Raw genomic sequence first — 19,226 nt, forward strand, 5'->3', positions numbered from 1 at the left:
GATTCTCATGATTTCTGAAGTTGTGTTCCCATCCCACATCACTCTTAGAATTCCAGACCTGCAGAGCCACTGCCTGTTGACCAGTTTTTCCCCAGGTATCCTATAGGCACCAAAACATTCACACATCAAAACCAGCTTGAGTATTAGCAACTACTGCCCGAATGTATTTCCTGCTATATTGAATTTGGTCCTCAAGTGTTATTGCATCCTTTTCCTCGTATTCTTTTCAGTCCACCTCTTTATTCCCACTACCACTCAGATCCTCTCAATGTCTTGCTCTGACTATGGAAGAGCCTTTTAGCTAGCTGCCCTTCCCCAGCCAGCGTGATTTCCTCCCTCTCTGTATCACCATTCAAATGTTCGAATGGTCAATTCCACATTACCATCTGAGGTTGTTAGCTCCTGTGTCAAGCTGCCAGTGGCTCTCTCCTGCCTCAGAATATTGGTCCTCTTCTTTCTTCTCCCTGGAATGTCCTTCCCTCTTCTCTCTGTCTAATTAATCCACACTTGGCATTGAACTTCAGGTGCCAGATTCTGGGAAGCAGCGCTCTTTTACTTTTTCTTTTTTTCTGTCTGTCTTTCCTTTCCTTTCTTTCCTTCTTTTCTTTTTTCTCTCTCTCTTTCTTTCTCTGTTTGTTTGTTTGTTTGTTTCTTTCTTTCTTTCTTTCTTTCTTTCTTTCTTTCTTTCTTTCTTTCTTTCTTTCTTTCTTTCTGTCTTTCTTTTGTCTGTCTTGTCTTTCCTTTCTTTCCTTCTTTTCTTTTCTCTCTCTTTCTCTCTTCCTTTCCTTTTCTTTTTTTTTTCTTTTCTTTTCCCCTCCCTGCCTCCCTCCCTCCCTGAACCTCCTTCCTTCCCACTCTGTCACCCAGGGTGGAGTGCAGTGGCATGATCTCAGCTCACTGCAACCTCCGCTTCCCAGGGTCTCCAGCCATTCTCCTGTCTCAGCTTCCCCGATAGCTGGGATTACAGGTGTGCACCACCACACCCGGCTAATTTTTGTATTTTTAGTAGAGACAGGGTTTTGCCATCTTGGCCAGGCTGCTTTCAAACTCCTGGCCTCAAGTGATCTGCCCGCCTTAGCCTTCCAAAGTGCTGGGATTACACCCACCCAACCAGAAACAGACCTTTTCTGACACTTAACTCTTCTCTCTCCCTGTGCCTCTCCTGGCTTTGTCGCCTTTCTTATGTGTTCTCCTTGGAGCCCAAGCAGTATCTCCATGGCAGCATTCCTACCAGTGTTTTATTTATTTATTTATTTTTATTATTACACTTTAAGTTCTAGGGTACATGTGCATAACGTGCAGGTTTGTTACATATGTATACTTGTGCCATGTTGCTGTGCTGCACCCATCAACTCGTCTTTTACATCAGGTATAACTCCCAATGCAATCTCTCCCCTCTACCCCCTCCCCATGATAGGCCCTGGTGTATGATGTTCCCCTTCCCGAGTCCAAGTGATCTCATTGTTCAGTTCCCACCTATGAGTGAGAACATGCGGTGTTTGGTTTTCTGTTCTTGTGATAGTTTGCTGCGAATGATGATTTCCAGCTGCATCCGTGTCCCTACAAAAGACACAAACTCATCCTTTTTTATGGCTGCATAGTATTCCATGGTGTATATGTGCCACATTTTCTTAATCCAGTCTGTCACTCATGGACATTTGGGTTGATTCCAAGTCTTTGCTATTGTGAATAGCGCCGCAGTAAACATACGTGTGCATGTGTCTTTATAGCAGCATGATTTATAATCCTTTGGGTATATCCCCAGTAATGGGATGGCTAGGTCATATGGTACTTCTAGTTCTGGATCCTTGAGGAATCGCCATACTGTTTTCCATAATAGTTGAACTAGTTTACAATCCCACCAACAGTGTAAAAGTGTTCCTATTTCTCCACATCCTCTCCAGCACCTGTTGTTTCCTGACTTTTTAATGATTGCCATTCTAACTGGTGTGAGATGGTATCTCATTGTGGTTTTGATTTGCATTTCTCTGATGGCCAGTGATGATGAGCATTTTTTCATGTGTCTGTTGGCTGTATGAATGTCTTCTTTTGAGAACTGTGTGTTCGTATCCTTTGCCCACTTTTTGATGGGGTGGTTTGTTTTTTTCTTGTAAATTTGTTTGAGTTCTTTGTAGGTTCTGGATATTAGCCCTTTGTCAGATGAGTAGATTGCAAAAATTTTCTCCCATTCTGTAGGTTGCCTGTTCACTCTGATGGTAGTTTCTTTTGCTGTGCAGAAGCTCTTTAGTTTAATTAGATCCCATTTGTCAATTTTGGCTTTTGTTGCTGTTGCTTTTGGTGTTTTAGACATGAAGTCCTTGCCCATGCCTATGTCCTGAATGGTATTCCCTAGGTTTTCTTCTAGGGTTTTTATGGTATTAGGTCTAACATTTAAGTCTCTAATCAATCTTGAATTAATTTTTGTATAAGGAGTAAGGAAAGGATCCAGTTTCAGCTTTCTACTTATGGCTAGCCAATTTTCCCAGCACCATTTATTAAATAGGGAATCCTTTCCCCATTTCTTGTTTTACTCAGGTTTGTCAAAGATCAGATGGCTGTAGATGTGTGGTATTATATCTGAGGACTCTGTTCTGTTCCATTGGTCTATATCTCTGTTTTGGTGCCAGTACCATGCTGCTTTACTTACTGTAGCCTTGTAGTATAGTTTGAAGTCAGGTAGCATGATGCCTCCAGCTTTGTTCTTTTGACTTAGAATTGTCTTGGCAATGCGGGCTATTTTTTGGTTCCATATTAATTTTAAAGCAGTTTTTTCCAATTCTGTGAAGAAACTCATTGGTAGCTTGATGGGGATGGCATTGAATCTATAAATTACCATGGGCAGTATGGCCATTTTCACGATATTGATTCTTCCTATCATGAGCATGGTATGTTCTTCCATTTGTTTGTGTCCTCTTTTATTTCACTGAGCAGTGGTTTGTAGTTCTCCTTGAAGAGGTCCTTCACATCCCTTGTAAGTTGGATTCCTAGGTATTTTATTCTCTTTGAAGCAATTGTGAATAGAAGTTCATTCATGATTTGGCTCTCTGTTTGTCTGTTACTGGTGTATAAGAATGCTTGTGATTTTTGCACATTAATTTTGTATCCTCAGACTTTGCTGAAGTTTCTTATCAGCTTAAGGAGATTTTGGGCTGAGATGATGGGGTTTTCTAAATATACAATCATGTCATCTGCAAACAGGGACAATTTGACTTCTTCTTTTCCTAACTGAATACCCTTGATTTCTTTCTCTTGCCTGATTGCCCTAGCCAGAACTTCCAACACTATGTTGAATAGGAGTGGTGAGAGAGGGCATCCCTGTCTTGTGCCAGTTTTCAAAGGGATTTTTTCCAGTTTTTGCCCATTCAGTATGATATTGGCTGTGGGTTTTTCATAAATAGCTCTTATTATTTTGAGATACGTTCCATCAATACCGAATTTATTGAGAGTTTTTAGCATGAAGGGCTGTTGAATTTTGTTGAAGGCCTTTTCTGCATCTATTGAGATAATCATGTGGTTTTTGTCTTTGGTTCTGTTTATATGCTGGATTACGTTTATTGATTTGCGTGTGTTGAACCAGCCTTGCATCCCAGGGATGAAGCCCACTTGATCATGGTGGATAAGCTTTTTGATGTGCTGCTGGATCCGGTTTGCCAGTATTTTATTGAGGATTTTCACATAGATGTTCATCAGAGATATTGATCTAAAATTCTCCTTTTCTGTTGTGTCTCTGCCAGGATTTGGTATCAGGATGATGCTGGCCTCATAAAATGAGTTAGGGAGGATTCCCTCTTTTTCTATTGATTGGAATAGTTTCAGAAGGAATGGTACCAGCTCCTCTTTGTACCTCCGGTAGAATTCAGCTGTGAATCCATCTGGTCCTGGACTTTTTTTGGTTGGTAGACTATTAATTATTGCCTCAATTTCAGAGCCTGCTATTGGTCTATTCAGGAATTCAGCTTCTTCCTGGTTTAGTCTTGGAAGAGTGTAAGTGTCCAGGAAATTATCCATTTCTTCTAGATTTTCTAGTTTATTTGCGTAGAGGTGTTTATAGTATTCTCTGATGGTAGTTTGTATTTCTGTTGGGTCGGTGGTGATATCCCCTTTATCATTTTTAATTGCGTCTATTTGATTCTTCTCTCTTTTCTTCTTTATTAGTCTTGCTAGCGGTCTCTGAATTGTGTTGATCTTTTCAAAAAACCAACTCCTGGATTCATTGATTTTTTTGGAGGGTTTTTTGTGTCTCTATCTCCTTCAGTTCTGCTCTGATCTTAGTTATTTCTTGCCTTCTGCTAGCTTTGGAATGTGTTTGCTCTTGCTTCTCTAGTTCTTTTAATTGTGATGTTAGAGTGTCAATTTTAGATCTTTCCAGCTTTGTCTTGTGGGCATTTAGTGCTATAAATTTCCCTCTACACACTGCTTTAAATGTGTCCCAGAGATTCTGGTATTTTGTATCTTTGTTCTCATTGGTTTCAAAGAACATCTGTATTTCTGCCTTCATTTCGTTATGTACCCAGTATTCATTCAGGAGCAGGTTATTCAGTTTCCATGGAGTTGAGTGGTTTTGATTGAGTTTCTTAGTCCTGAGTTCTAGTTTGATTGCACTGTGGTCTGAGAGACAGTTTGTTGTAATTTCTGTTCTTGTACATTTGCTGAGAAGTGCTTTACTTCCAATTATGTGGTCAATTTTGGAATAAGTGTGATGTGGTGCTGAGAAGAATGTATATTCTGTTGATTTGGGGTGGAGAGTTCTGTAGATGTCTATTAGGTCTGCTTGCTGCAGAGTTGAGTTCAATTCCTGGACATCCTTGTTAACTTTCTGTCTCGTTGATCTGTCTAATGTTGACAGTGGGGTGTTGAAGTCTCCCATTCTTATTGTATGGGAGTCGAAGTCTCTTTGTAAGTCTGTAAGGACTTTATGAATCTGGGTGCTCCTGTATTGGGTGCATATATATTTAGGATAGTTAGCTCTTCCTGTTGAATTGATCCCTTTACTTTATGTAATGGCCTTCTTTGTCTCTTTTGATCTTTGACGGTTTAAACTCTTGTTTTATCAGAGACTAGTATTGCAACCCCTGATTTTTTTTGTTCTCCATTTGCTTGGTAGATCTTCCTCCATCTTTTTATTTTGAGCGTATGTATGTCTCTGCATGTGAGATGGGTCTCCTGAATACAGCAAACTGATGGGTCTTGACTCTTTATCCAGTTTGCCAGTCTGTGTCTTTTAATTGGACCATTTAGTCCATTTACATTTAAGGTTAATATTGTTATGTGTGAACTTGATCCTGCCGTTATGATATTAACTGGTTATTTTGCTCGTTAGTTGATGCAGTTTCTTCCTAGCCTCGATAGTCTTTACATTTTGGCATGTTTTTGCAATGACTGGTACTGGTTGTTCCTTTCCATGTTGAGTGCTTCCTTCAGGGTCTCTTGTAAGGCAGGCCTGGTGGTGACAAAATCTCTAAGCATTTGCTTATCTGTAAAGGATTTTATTTCTCCTTCACTTATGAAACTTAGTTTGGCTGGATATGAAATTCTGGGTTGAAAATTCTTTTCTTTAAGAATGTTGAATATTGGCCCCCACTCTCTTCTGGCTTGTAGAGTTTCTGCCCAGAGATCTGCTGTTAGTCTGATGGACTTCTCTTTGTGGGTAACCCGACCTTTCTCTCTGGCTGCCCTTAAGATTTTTTCCTTCATTTCAGCTTTGTTGAATCTGGCAATTATGTGTCTTGGAGTTGCTCTTCTCGAGGAGTATCTTTGTGGCGTTCTCTGTATTTCCTGAATTTGAATGTTGGCCTGCCCTACTAGGTTGGGGAAGTTCTCCTGGATGATATCCTGAAGAGTGTTTTCCAACTTAGTTCCATTTTCCGCCTCACTTTCAGGCACCCCAATCGGACGTAGATTTGGTCTTTTTACATAATCCCATACTTCTTGCAGGCTTTGTTCATTTCTTTTTCTTCTTTTTTCTTTAGGTTTCTCTTCTCGCTTCATTTCATTCATTTGATCCTCAATCGCTGATACTCTTTCTTCCAGTTGATCGAGTCGGTTACTGAAGCTTGTGCATTTGTCCCATATTTCTCGTGTCATGATTTTCATCTCTGTCAGTTCGTTTAGGGCCTTCTCTGCATTAATTATTCTAGTTATCAATTCTTCCACTCTTTTTTCAAGATTTTTAGTTTCTTTGCGCTGGGTACGTAATTCCTCCTTTAGTTCTGAGAAGTTTGATGGACTGAAGCCTTCTTCTCTCATCTCGTCAAAGTCATTCTCCATCCAGCTTTGATCCGTTGCTGGATATGAGCTGCGTTCCTTTGCAGGGGGTGATGCGCTCTTATTTTTTGAATTTCCAGCTGTTCTGCCCTGCTTTTTCCCCATCTTTGTGGTTTTATCTTCCTCTGGTCTTTGATGATGGTGACGTACTGATGGGGTTTTGGTGTGGGTGTCCTTCCTGTTTGTTAGTTTTCCTTCTGACAGTCAGGACCCTCAGCTGTAGGTCTGTTGGAGATTGCTTGAGGTCCACTCCAGACCCTGTTTGCCTGGGTATCAGCAGCAGAGGCTGCAGAAGATAGAATATTGCTGAACAGCGAGTGTACCTGTCTGATTCTTGCTTTGGAAGCTTCCTCTCGGGTGTACTCCACCGTGTGAGGTGTGGGGTGTCGGTCTGCCCCTAATGGGGAATGTCTCCCAGTTAGGCTACTCAGGGGTCAGGGACCCACTTGAGCAGGCAGTCTGTCCGTTCTCAGATCTCAACTTCCTTGTTGGGAGATCCACTGCTCTCTTCAAAGCTGTCAGACAGAGTCGTTTGCGTCTGCAGAGGTTTCAGCTGCTTTTTGTTGTTGTTGTTGTTGTTGTTTCGCTGTGCCCTGTCCCCAGAGGTGGAGTCTACAGAGACAGGCAGGCCTCCTTGAGCTGCTGTGAGCTCCACCCAGTTTGAGCTTCCCAGCCGCTTTATCTACTTAAGCCTCAGCAATGGCGGGTGCCCCTCCCCCAGCCTGGCTGCTGCCTTGCCCTTAGATCGAAGACTGCTGTGCTAGCAATGAGGGAGGCTCCGCGGGCTTGGGACCCTCCCGGCCAGGTGTGGGATATAATCTCCTAGTGTGCCCGTTTGCTAAGATCCTTGGTAGAGCACAGTATTGGGGTGGGAGTTACCCGATTTTCCAGGTGCTGTGTGTCTCAGTTCCCCTGTCTAGGAAAAGGGATCCCCTGCCCCCTTGCGCTTCCCAGGTGAGGCGATGCCTCTCCCTGCTTCAGCTCTGGCTGGTCGGGCTGCAGCAGCTGACTAACACCGACTGTCCCGCACTCCCTAGTGAGATGAACCCAGTACCTCAGTTGAAAATGCAGAAATCACCTGTCTTCTGTGTCGCTCGCGCTGGGAGTTGGAATGGAGCTGTTCCTATTCGGCCATCTTGCTCCGCCCCTCCCTACCAGTGTTTTATAACTATCTGGGACTGGTCTTCCCCATCCTCACAAGCAGCATGAATCCTTTTCATGGTTGCATGTGAGTCCCCACCCAGCCCAAGCCTTCTGTGGTTGGTTATTTGTTGACTTATTTCTAGGATAGTGGTTCTCAACTGCGGGTGATTTTTTCTTGGTGAAACCCCATCTCTACTAAATATACAAAAATTAGCCAGGCATCATGCTGGGCACCTGTAGTCCCAGCTACTTGGGAGGCTGAGGTAGGAGAATCACTTGAACCCGAGAAGCAGAGGTAGCAGTGAGCCAAGATCATGCCACTGCACTCCAGCCTGGGTGGCAGAGTGAGACTCCGTCTCAAAGAAAAAAGAAAAAAGAATTTAACCATATAATCCTCAGAAAAAAAGCCCTTTGTTTTATGTAGCTAATGATGTAAATTCTAGTGCCACCCCCAATATTTAGGTAGTGAATTAGATGGGACTTCTAGTGCACTGGAAGCTAGAATATTGAAGGATGAATTGTTGCTGACACAGAATAACATGGAATTGACCTATACAATGAAGTAATAGGAAAATAAAATCCTATTGTGCTTTAAATTTGGCGTGTGTCTTGGCAAAGACAGAAAACATCAGAGAAGGTTTTGATTCTTCCCTCCAGAATTGGCCATATGGTTTTGTTTTTTTTTTATTGGCCATACGATATGAATTCTTGTTTTATTATCAGCTTTCAAAAAATTATTATTTTGAAAGTTTAGCTATCTGAGTTGGAGAAAGAAACATTTTAGGAAATGTTAGGAAAAGGAGACAGTGACTCATATTCTTAAATAGTTCCTGTTGATATTTGCAATTTCAAACTTGTCTCTGGAAATAATTATATAATTGTATGGAGAGAGTTAAGTCTTGATCTTTACCCTTGGAGACTTCTTTTGGCAAATTAAATGATTTATACCTGAAGAGACAATTTAGCTTCATGTTAAATTTCAAAATCCAAGAAGTACTTTCTTTTCAGTAGCTGTCAGATTGTATTGACGATCATCAGCTTTTCGGATGAGTGTTACTAGTTCAGTTTTGGAGATTGCCTGTATGTGTGGTACTGTCTTGTAGTTTTCTGAAAGAAGATTGGAGTATTTATACTTATTTTTGTGGATTCTGTGAGGTAAAGTCTGGCTTACAGTTGATTTAACCTCTTCTTGGTCTTGGTTACTTTTGGATTTTGTCAGAACAGAAGTTTAAGCTACAGATACTGTGTTCAAAAAGGTCCTTCAAGAAATATAACTGTAAGGAAATGGAATGATAGATGTATATAAATATGAACTTGAATCAAGTATGCTTTGTATTTAAAAGTATGCCTTTCTTTTCATTTTTTTCAGCCAAGTTCTATAGAAATTTTAGAGTATTCATCAGATAGTGAAAAAGAAGATGACTTGGAAAATGTCCTACTCATTGATTCGGAATCCCCTCACAAATACCACGTGGAGTTTGAATCAGATGCAAGACAGATTGTGGAGAGACTGATAGACCCAAAGGCAAAATCAAGAGAGACCATTTTGCATACACCTCAGAAACCCACAGCTAAGTTTCCCAGGACTCCAGAAAAGTCAGCGAAGAAGAAGCTTTTAAGGTTAAATTATACCCTTTTAAATACTCTTTTTTAATTTTTCTCTTTCTTTAAAAACCCAAATATCTAAAATGTTAATTTTAAAATACTTCTATATGAAGTCCTAAGTTCTGGAGCCGATTAATAGAATGTTCGTCCAAGTTGAGGGTCATAGCTTCAGTCATGCCCAGCGGATGTGACTGCCTTTCTTAATGGAGATTTATTTGAGTTATCAAATGTTATTGAGAGTCAGTGTTCTAGGTGCTGTGGAGACAAGTATATAATTGTTCTGTTCTTGAGTAACTTACAATCTAAAAAGGGAAATGGAAATATGTATACATCGTGTCAGATTACTTTTATGAGAGAGATCTGCCAGGGCAACACTTGCAAGTGCAAAAAAAGTATGAGAGAGCAGAACCCACAGACAAGACGTGTCTGGTGTGCCATGAACTACAGTGTCAGTCTGGGGCTAGGCTGTGGCCATGATGAGCAAAGCAGGAAAGATAACATGAAGGAGCCTGTAGGGACCTTCCCCAATCCTGTGTAATACAAGGTTCTCTTTGTTGTTGAACCAAACAATGCCAAGCAAAGACTCAATGAAAGTAAAAAAGAGAGGCCGGGGGGTGGCTCACGCCTGTAATCCCAGCACTTTGGGAGGCCGAGGCGGGTGAATCACGAGGTCGGGAGTTCGAGACCAGCCTGGCCAACATGGTGAAACCCCGTCTCTGCTGAAAATACAAAAATTAGCTGGGCATGGAGGCACGCACCTGTAATCCCAGCTACACGGGAGGCTGAGGTAGGAGAATTGCTTGAACCTGGGAGGTGGAGGTTGCAATGAGCTGAGATCGTGCCATTGCACTCCAGCCTGGGCGACAGGGCGAGACTCTGTCTCAAAAAACAACAACAAAAAAAGAAAGTAAGAAAGAGAACCTGTATGAAGCATGGCCACAAAAGCAAAAGTAGTAGAGCATTTCAAGGCAAAGGAGTTTCAGTAGAAAGAGCGAATGTGATCATGAAGAGTGTAGGTGTTGGATCCACAGATGATATTGTAACATCATGAGAAGACAAGCCTGGTGTGCACTGAGGGGTGCCCAGGGTCTGTGGCTGAAGTAGAACACGGTTCAAGGAGTGAAGACAGGGTCATGGCTCTTATGTGGGAGTTGGGGACCAGGCAGGAGGGCTTTGATTCCTCTCTTCGGGATTGCCAGTCACCTGGAAAAGATCCAGCCTCTAGAGAAGGTTCAGGGAATAGGAGAGACAGATTTTGAAAACAATGGGGTTCCGAATAAACAGAGTTTGCACCGTAGCTCAATCAGCATCCTGAAGAGGACGTAGGGAAGGAAGGTGGAGAGGAGAGACCCAGCTTGAGTACACCCATGGAGGAAAGAGCATGAGGATGTGGCCAAGTCTAGTGGTATGGCCAGGGCACAGAGATCCATTCGTGCCTACTCACCATGAGACAGAAGGCCTTATGCCCAAAGTAAAGAAGTTGTGGCCTCAAAAAAGAATGTAATTTGTAATAGTAATAGAATGTAATTTGTAATAGAAGGTGGTTTGTAATAGTCTCTGGGAAGAAAGGAAAGGAAGCCCATTAGAGGAATTAGCATGTCTTTGTTGGTGAAGGTGATGCCATGCAATTACAGAAAGTCATGTCCCCAGCCCTGCTGAGGGCCTACCACTTGCCAAGCACTGTTCATGCACAGGAGCAAGCAAAGTGGAATGGTTGCTCATAACAGAGAGCAAAGGTGAATGGAGCCCGGCCTGTGTCAGGGGAAGGGTAATACGGAGCCAAGAAGTAAAATAGATGTCAAGTCAGAGAGAGAAATTTTATGGAGAAAAGGCAGAAAAAGGGGGACAGAGAAGGGTCCAGAGGTGGGGGAGGACATTTCAGTTTGAAACAGACTCAGGGAAGCCCTGAGGAGGTGTCTCATTGAGCAGCTGGAAGAATAGAGTGTGCAGTGGAGCAGGTGCTTTTGTTTTTGTATCTTTGATTGACAATCATGAGGCTTTTGGCCATTTTCAGTTAGACATTATACATCTTAGTGGGACTATGAGTCTGCAGTCCACGGGCAGGCTTGGTGTTGGAGATGTGAATGCGTAGACTTCAGTGTCCAGATCTTTTGAAGCATGAGCTAGGTCAGGTCACAGGAGATCCACTGCTAGGCGAGAGGAGAACCTGTCCAAGGCCTGAGTCCTGGGTGCTCTGCAGAAGTTGGGGTGTGGAGGGAGAGACTGCTGAGGGAGGAGCCAAAACAAAGGGAGCATGGTGTGTTGAGGCAAGTGAGGAGAGAGGGTGACCCACTGTGACAGACGCTGCCAGGGCTGACCTCTGTGATTCCATGGTGAAGGGCAGGGTGTGCAGCCATCTCAGTGGCGTGACCAGGCAAAGCAGACTGCCATGGACTCGAGAGAATGGAAAGAGAGAAACTGAAGACAGCACGATGGAACTCTGGAGAAGTTTTGCTTTAAGGGGAACAGATCAATAGTGCATTAGTTGAAAGTGAATGTGAGGGTCAAGGTTTCTTATTTTAAAGGTGGTAGAAATTTCATCATGTTTGTATGTTGATAGGAAAGTCCAAGAGAAAAGGGGAAACTGCTGAGGCAGGGGAGGGAGGGGACAACTGATGGAGTTGTTTCTGCCATGGTGAAGGGAGGCACAAACAGGGGTGACTTTGTCAGGAGCTCAGAGTGTGCACCCATGGCCGGGGCAGGCAGAGCCCATGCAGGTGCCGGAATGGACCTGGTGAGGAGCAGACAGGCCATCCACGGATAGCTGGGAAGGCAAAGTCCCTGCCGTTTCAGGCACGTGTATCTGACTTGGGAACTAGTTCTTTCTGATAATTCTATTCCAGTAAAATGGGGCAGTCCTTCATTAGCTGACAGGGAGGATGAGGAGGGAGCTGTGGAGGTCTGAGGAGAGAGAATTTGTGAAATGGGCATATAGTGGGGACAAATGAACTGGAGAAGGGCTCCAGGGCTGTCTGACAGGATCAGGCCCTGTTGGGAAGTCGTGGTCACGGACTGAGTTTGAGACCGATCAGCCAGTGTGGATTCGACCCTTGGGCTGCACATATGGGCAGAGCACAAGGATGGTCCGGGGGCGCACTAAAAGGGGTTGACAGGAGTTCCGAGAGTAACTATAGTAATGACCTGTGAAACCTAAGCTGGGTAAGGTGGGAATGAGAACATGCAGGATGTGGATCATGGTGAGTTGGGGTAGAACTCACTGATTGAGGACTGGTGAAAGGTTAGTCAAACACTTACGGAGTCAGGCTACTGTAAGTGATGAGCTGGGGCAGTAAGGATGACGGGCGCCCAGAGTTGAGCCGCTGGAGAGAGGTAGTTCGGGACTTCAAGATTAGAGTAGCTGACGCGGGTAGAGGACACTGTCTTGGAGCTGGGCGGGCACTGACATGCCTGCCCTGGCACTGGGCAGGCTGGGTTGGAGCTGGAGTGTAACAGAGGGTGCCAGATGGTCTGGAAGCTGCAGTGAAGAGCAAGGCCGTCCCTTCGTGGCTTTTCAGGCCCGGTGAGAGGGTAGGGGAGAGAACACAGTGCTGTTTAAGGTCACTGTCAGGGAGTCCTCAATAGAAGGTGGAGGGGACATTCATAGAAGTGGCTGAAGCTGCTCAAACAACATGCGATTGATCATTTTCTTGTTGTGATTTCTAGGAATAACTAAATGAAGATGTCTGTTTTGAAGTTACTATGCTTAAATACTAAAAATGAGATTGGTGTGCTTAGGGTTGTTAGTCTCAGGCCTTCAAACTGAAGAGTTCCTGTTTCACTGAGCTGTCTAGAAAGGCCTGTGACTGCCTTGTCTGCCTTTGGTGAAGGGATGGTGGTTTGTGGTGATTAAAAACTTTTTTTTACCTGATAAAGGCCAGGTAGCAAGGATTGAGAGAGGTAGTTGGCATTTGAAGCCTGGAGCACACTGGCCCTTCTCTCTCTGGTTTGCCCTGTGGGAAATGTCACTCAGTCTCTTTTGGCTTTCTTTTTTTTTTCTTGTCTTTTCTTTTCTTTTTTTTATTCATGGAACTATTTGAAGCATAAAAAACACCAATGCAAAATTGTTAGATGTTTAAGTGTGTTGGTAATAATAAAGCTATATCTGTCTCCCTATTTTGATGGTCAAGTTGTTTTTCACAGTGTTTGTTATATCATGAAAAGACAAAATCTACATCTGATTGGTGTACCTGAAAGTGATGGGGAGAATGGAACCAAGTTGCAAAACACTCCTCAGGATATTATCCAGGAGAATTTCCCCAACCTTGCGAGGCAGGGCAACATTCAAATTCAGGAAATTCAGAAATACAGATACTCCTCGAGAAGATTAACTCCAAGATTAACTCCAAGAATGTGTAATTGTCACATTCACCAAAGTTGAAATGAAGGAAAAAATGTTAATGGCAGCCAGAGAGAAAGGTCGAGTTACCCACAAAGGGAAGTCCATCAGACTAACAGGGGATCTCTCAGCAGAAACTCTACAAGCCAGAAGAGAGTGGGGGCCAATATTCAACATTCTTAAAGGGAAGAATTTTCAACCCAGAATTTCATATCCAGCCAAACTAAGCTTCATAAGTGAAGGAGAAATAAAATCCTTTCAGACAAACAAATGCTGAGAGGTTTTGTCACCACCAGGTCTCCTTACAAGAGCTCCTGAAGGAAGCACTAAACATGGAAAAGAACAACTAGTACCAGCCACTGCAAAAGCATGCCAAATTGTAAAGACAGTTGACGCTAGGAAGAAACTGCATCAACTAACGAGCAAAATAACCAGCTAACATCATAATGATAGGATCAAATTCACACATAACAATATTAAACTTAAATGTAAATGAGCTAAAATCTCCAAATAAAAGACACAGACTAGCAATTTGGATAAAGAGTCAAGACCTATCAGTGTGCTGTATTCAGGAGACCCATCTCATGTGCAGAGACTCACATAGGCTCAAAATAAAGGGATGGAGGAAGATCTACCAAGCAAATGGAAAACAAAAACAAAGCAGGGGTTGCAGTCCTACTCTCTGATAAAACAGACTTTAAACCAAAAGATGAAAAGAGACAAAGAAGGCCATTACATAATGGTAAAGGGATCAATTCAGCAAAAGAACTAACTATCCTAAATATATATGCACCCAATACAGGAGCACCCAGATTCATAAAGCAAGTCCCTAGAGACCTGCAAAGAGACTTAGACTCCCACACAATAATAATGGGAAACTTTAACACCCCACTGTCAACATTAGGCAGATCAAGGAGACAGAAAGTTAACAAGGATATCCAGGAACTGAACTCATCTCTGCAGCAAGCAGACTTAATAGACAGCTACAGAACTCTCCACCGCAAATCAACAGCAGATACATTCTTCTCAGCACCACATCGCACTTATTCCAAAATTAACCATATAGTTGGAAGTAAAGCACTCCTCAGCAAATGTAAAAGAACAGAGATTATTACAAACTGTCTCTCCGACCACAGTGAAATCAAGTGGTACTCATGTCCCAGTACCAGAATCTCTGGGACACATTTAAAGCAGTGTGCAGAGGGAAATTTATAGCACTAAATGCCCACAAGAGAAAGCAGGAAAGATCTAAAATTGACATTCTAACATTACAATTAAAAGAACTAGGGAAGCAAGAGCCAACACATTCAGAAGCTAGCAGGAGGCAAGAAATAACTAAGATCAGAGCAGAACTGAAGGAGATAGAGACATTAAAAACCCTCCAAAAAATCACTGAATCCAGGAGCTGGTTTTTGGAAAAGATCAACAAAATTGATAGACCGCTAGCAAGACTAACAAAGAAGAAAAGAGAGAAGAATCAAATAGATGCAATAAAAAATGATAAAGGGGATATCACCACCGACGCTACAGAAATACAAATTACCATCAGAGAATACTATAAACACCTCTACGCAAATAAACTAGAAAATCTAGAAGAAATGGATAATTTCCTGGACACTTACCCTCTCCCAAGACTAAACCAGTAGGAAGCTGAATCCCTGAATAGACCAATAGCAGGCTCTGAAATTGAGGCAATAATTAATAGTCTACCTACCAAAAAATGTCCAGGACCAGATGGATTCACAGCTGAATTCTACCAGAGGTACAAGGAGGACTTGGTACCATTCCTTCTGAAACTATTCCAATCAATAGAAAAAGAGGGAATCCTCCCTAACTCATTTTATGAGGCCAAAATCATCCTGATACCAAAGCCTGGCAGAGACACAACAAAGAAAGAGAATTTTAGATCAATATCCCTGATGAACATCAATGCAAAAATCCTCAATAAAATACTGGCAAACCGGATCCAGCAGCACATCAAAAAGCTTATCCACCATGATCAAGTGGGCTTCATCCCTGGGATGCAAGGCTGGTTCAACATGTGCAAATCAGTAAACATAATCCAGCATATAAACAGAACCAAAGACAAAAAACCACATGATTATCTCGATAGTTGCACAAAAGGCCTTTGACAAAATTCAACAGCCCTTCATGCTAAAAGCTCTCAATAAACTAGGTATTGATGGGATGTATCTCAAAATAATAAAGCTATTTATGACAAACCCACAGCCAATATCATACTGAATGGGCAAAAACTGGAAGCATTCCCTTTGAAAACTGGCACAAGACAGGGATGCCCTCTCTCTGCACTCTTACTCAACATAGTGTTGGAAGTTCTGGCCAGAACAATCAGGCAAGAGAAAGAAATAAAGGGTATTCAGTTAGGAAAAGAGGAAGTCAAATTGTCCCTGTTTGCAGATGACATGATTGTATATTTAGAAAACCCCATCATCTCAGCCCAGAATCTCCTTAAACTGATAAGAAACTTCAGCAAAGTCTCAGGATACAAAACCAATGTGCAAAAATCACAAGCATTCCTATACACCAATAACAGACAAACAGAGAGCTAAATCATGAGTGAACTCCCATTCACAATTGCTTCAAAGACAGTAAAATACCTAGGAATCCAACTTACAAGGGAAGTGAAGGACTTCTTCAAGGAGAACTACAAACCACTGCTCAGTGAAATAAAAGAGGACAAAAACAAATGGAAGAACATTCCATGCTCATGGATAGGAAGAATCAATATTGTGAAAATGGCCATACTGCCCAAGGTAATTTGTAGATGCAATGCCATCCCCATTAAGCTACCAATGACTTTCTTCACAGAATTGGAAAAAACTAAAGTTCATATGGAACCAGAAAGACCCCACATTGCCAAGACAATCCTAAGCCAAAAGAACAAAGCTGGAGGCGTCACAGTACCTGACTTCAAACTATACTACAAAGCTACAGTAAGCAAAGCAGCATGGTACTGGTACCAAAACAGAGATATAGACAAATGGAACAGAACAGAGCCCTCAGAAATAATACCACACATCTACAGCCATCTGATCTTTGACAAACCTGAGAAAAACAAGAAATGGGGAAAGGATTCCCTATTTAATAAATGGTGCTGGGAAAATTGGCTAGCCATAAGTAGAAAGCTGAAACTGGATCCTTTCCTTACTCCTTATACAAAAATTAATTCAAGATGGATTAGAGACTTAAATGTTAGACCTAATAACATAAAAACCCTAGAAGAAAACCTAGAGAATACCATTCAGGACATAGGCATGGGCAAGGACTTCATGTCTAAAACACCAAAAGCAACAGCAACAAAAGCCAAAATTGACAAATGGGATCTAATTAAACTAAAGAGCTCCTGCACAGCAAAAGAAACTACCATCAGAGTGAACAGGCAACCTACAGAATGGGAGAAAATGTTTGCAATCTACTCATCTAACAAAGGGCTAATATCCAGAACCTATAAAGAACCCAATCGAATTTACAAGAAAAAAACAAACAACCCCATCAAAAAGTGGGCAAAGGATATGAACAGACACTTCTCAAAAGAAGACATTCATACAGCCAACAGACACATGAAAAAATGCTCATCATCACTGGCCATCAGAGAAATGCAAATCAAAACCACAATGAGATACCATCTCACACCAGTTAGAATGGCAATCATTAAAAAGTCAGGAAACAACAGGTGCTGGAGAGGATGTGGAGAAATAGGAACACTTTTACACTTTTAGTGGGACTGTAAACTAGTTCAACCATTGTGGAAAACAGTGTGGCGATTCCTCAAGGATCTAGAACTAGATATACCATTTGACCCAGCCATCCCATTACTGGGGATATACCCAAAGGATTATAAATCATGCTGTTATAAAGACACATGCATACGTATGTTCATTGCGGCACTATTCACAATAGCAAAGACTTGGAATCAACCCAAATGTCCATCAGTGACAGACTGGATTAAGAAAATGTGGCACATATACACCATAGAGTACTATGCAGCCATAAAAAAGGATGAGTTCATGTCCTTTGTAGGGACTTGGATGCAGCTGGAAACCATCATTCTCAGCAAGCTATCGCAGGAACAGAAAACTAAATACTGCATGTTCTCACTCATAAATGGGAATTGAACAATGAGATCACTTGGACACAGGAAGGGGAGCATCACACACCGGGTTCTGTTGTGGGGAAAGGGAGGGATAGCATTAAGAGATATATCTAATGTAAATGACGAGTTAATGGGTGCAGCACACCAACATGGCACATGTATACATATGTAACAAACCTGCACGTTGTGCACATGTACCGTAGAACTTAAAGTATAAAAAAAAAAAGAAAGAAATGATACTACACATCTACAACCATCTGATCTTTGACAAACCTGACAGAAACAAGAAATGGGGAAAGGATTCCCTATTTCATAAATGGTGTTGGGAAAACTGGCTAGCCATATGTAGAAAGCTGAAACTGGATCCCTTCCTTACTCCTTATACAAAAAAGTGCTCATCATCACTGGCCATCAGAGAAATGCAAATCAAAACCACAATGAGATACTATCTCACACCAGTTAGAATGGTGATCATTAAAAAGTCAGGAAACAACAGGTGCTGGAGCAATGTGGAGAGATAGGAACGCTTTTACACTGTTGGTGGAACTGTCAACTGGTTCAACCATTGTGGAAGACAGTGTGGCAATTCCTCAAGGATCTAGAAGTAGAAATCCCATTTGACCCAGCCATCCCATTACTGGGCATTTACCCAAAGAATTCTAAATCATACTGCTATGAAGACACATGCACATGTAGGTTTCTTGCGGCACTGTTCACAATAGCAAAGTTTTGGAACCAACCCAAATGTCCATCAGTGATAAGACTGGATTAAGAAAATGTGGCACATATAAACCATGGAGTGCTATGTGGCCATAAGAAAGGATGAGTTCCTGTCCTTTGTAGGGACATGGGATGAAGCTGGAAACCATCATTCTGAGGAAACTTATCACAGAGACAGAGAACCAGACACTGCATGTTCTCACTCATAGGTGGGAGTTGAACAATGAGAAAGAACACTTGGACACAGGGTGGGGAACATCACACACCTTGGCCTGTCATGGGGTGGGGGAATTGGGGAGGGATAGCATTAGGAGAAATACGTAATGTAAATGACGAGTTAATGGGTGCAGCACACCAACATGGCACGTGTATCCATATGTAATAAACCTGCACATTGTGCACATGTACCCTAGAACTTAAAGTATAATAAAAATAAAAAAAATAAAAGCAAAACTTGAAAATACTGTATTTACAGTCATTCTAATTGTTTATTCTTTACCTGGTTGTAGAGCTTATTAAAAATATCTTGACTAGAAATGAGTTGGCATATTTTTGAATCTTTATCCTTCTTTACTTCTCCATATTGATTTTGTAGAAATGTTTACCAATGTCAAATTGATACCAGTAATCTTTTGAGATAGGTTTCCAATCTGTTAATTTTATAGAAGAGATAATTAGGATATCTTAACTTGCTCAGTGCATTCGTCGTATCTTTATTCTGTTGGAGTTTGGCCTTTATAAATAACTTGTCTGGCTACGTTCAAAAGAATTAATTTGGATATAGATGGTAGGGCCTTCCTGAACTTTTGGTATGACTTAATTTTTTTAACATGAGATAGGTTTTTTACTAGAAATAGAATTGTTAATTGGAGGACATGGTGTTTCTTATCTTAAGTTCAAGTGCATCTGATCCGAACTCCCTGCAGGACAGTCCCTAATGGCCAAACTCAGCTGGAGATGCAGATTTTATCTGAGGGCTCCAGATACCGCTATGTGTAGAGAGCGCCTGTGCATATGTTTACTGTTGCTTTTACCTTTTGTCCT

At 41.9% G+C, this 19,226-nt stretch overlaps 1 protein-coding gene across 10 annotated transcripts in view; it reads left to right on the forward strand.

Moving 5' to 3' along the window:
* The window catches only part of SPIDR (scaffold protein involved in DNA repair), a 481,415-nt gene that overhangs the window by 145,477 nt on the left and 316,712 nt on the right, over positions 1-19,226 (forward strand). For 9 of the 10 annotated variants that reach the window (XM_031669954.1, XM_031669957.1, XM_031669958.1 and 6 more), the window contains one exon: positions 8,777-9,027. In XM_031669954.1, coding sequence (XP_031525814.1) covers positions 8,777-9,027 — 251 coding nt within the window. Of the gene's footprint in view, positions 1-8,776; positions 9,028-19,226 lie in introns of those variants that run through there. The other variant, XM_017961989.3, reaches the window with a different exon arrangement.

Source organism: Papio anubis, chromosome 8 (assembly GCF_008728515.1).
Source record: "Papio anubis isolate 15944 chromosome 8, Panubis1.0, whole genome shotgun sequence".
Lineage (NCBI taxonomy): Eukaryota > Metazoa > Chordata > Mammalia > Primates > Cercopithecidae > Papio > Papio anubis.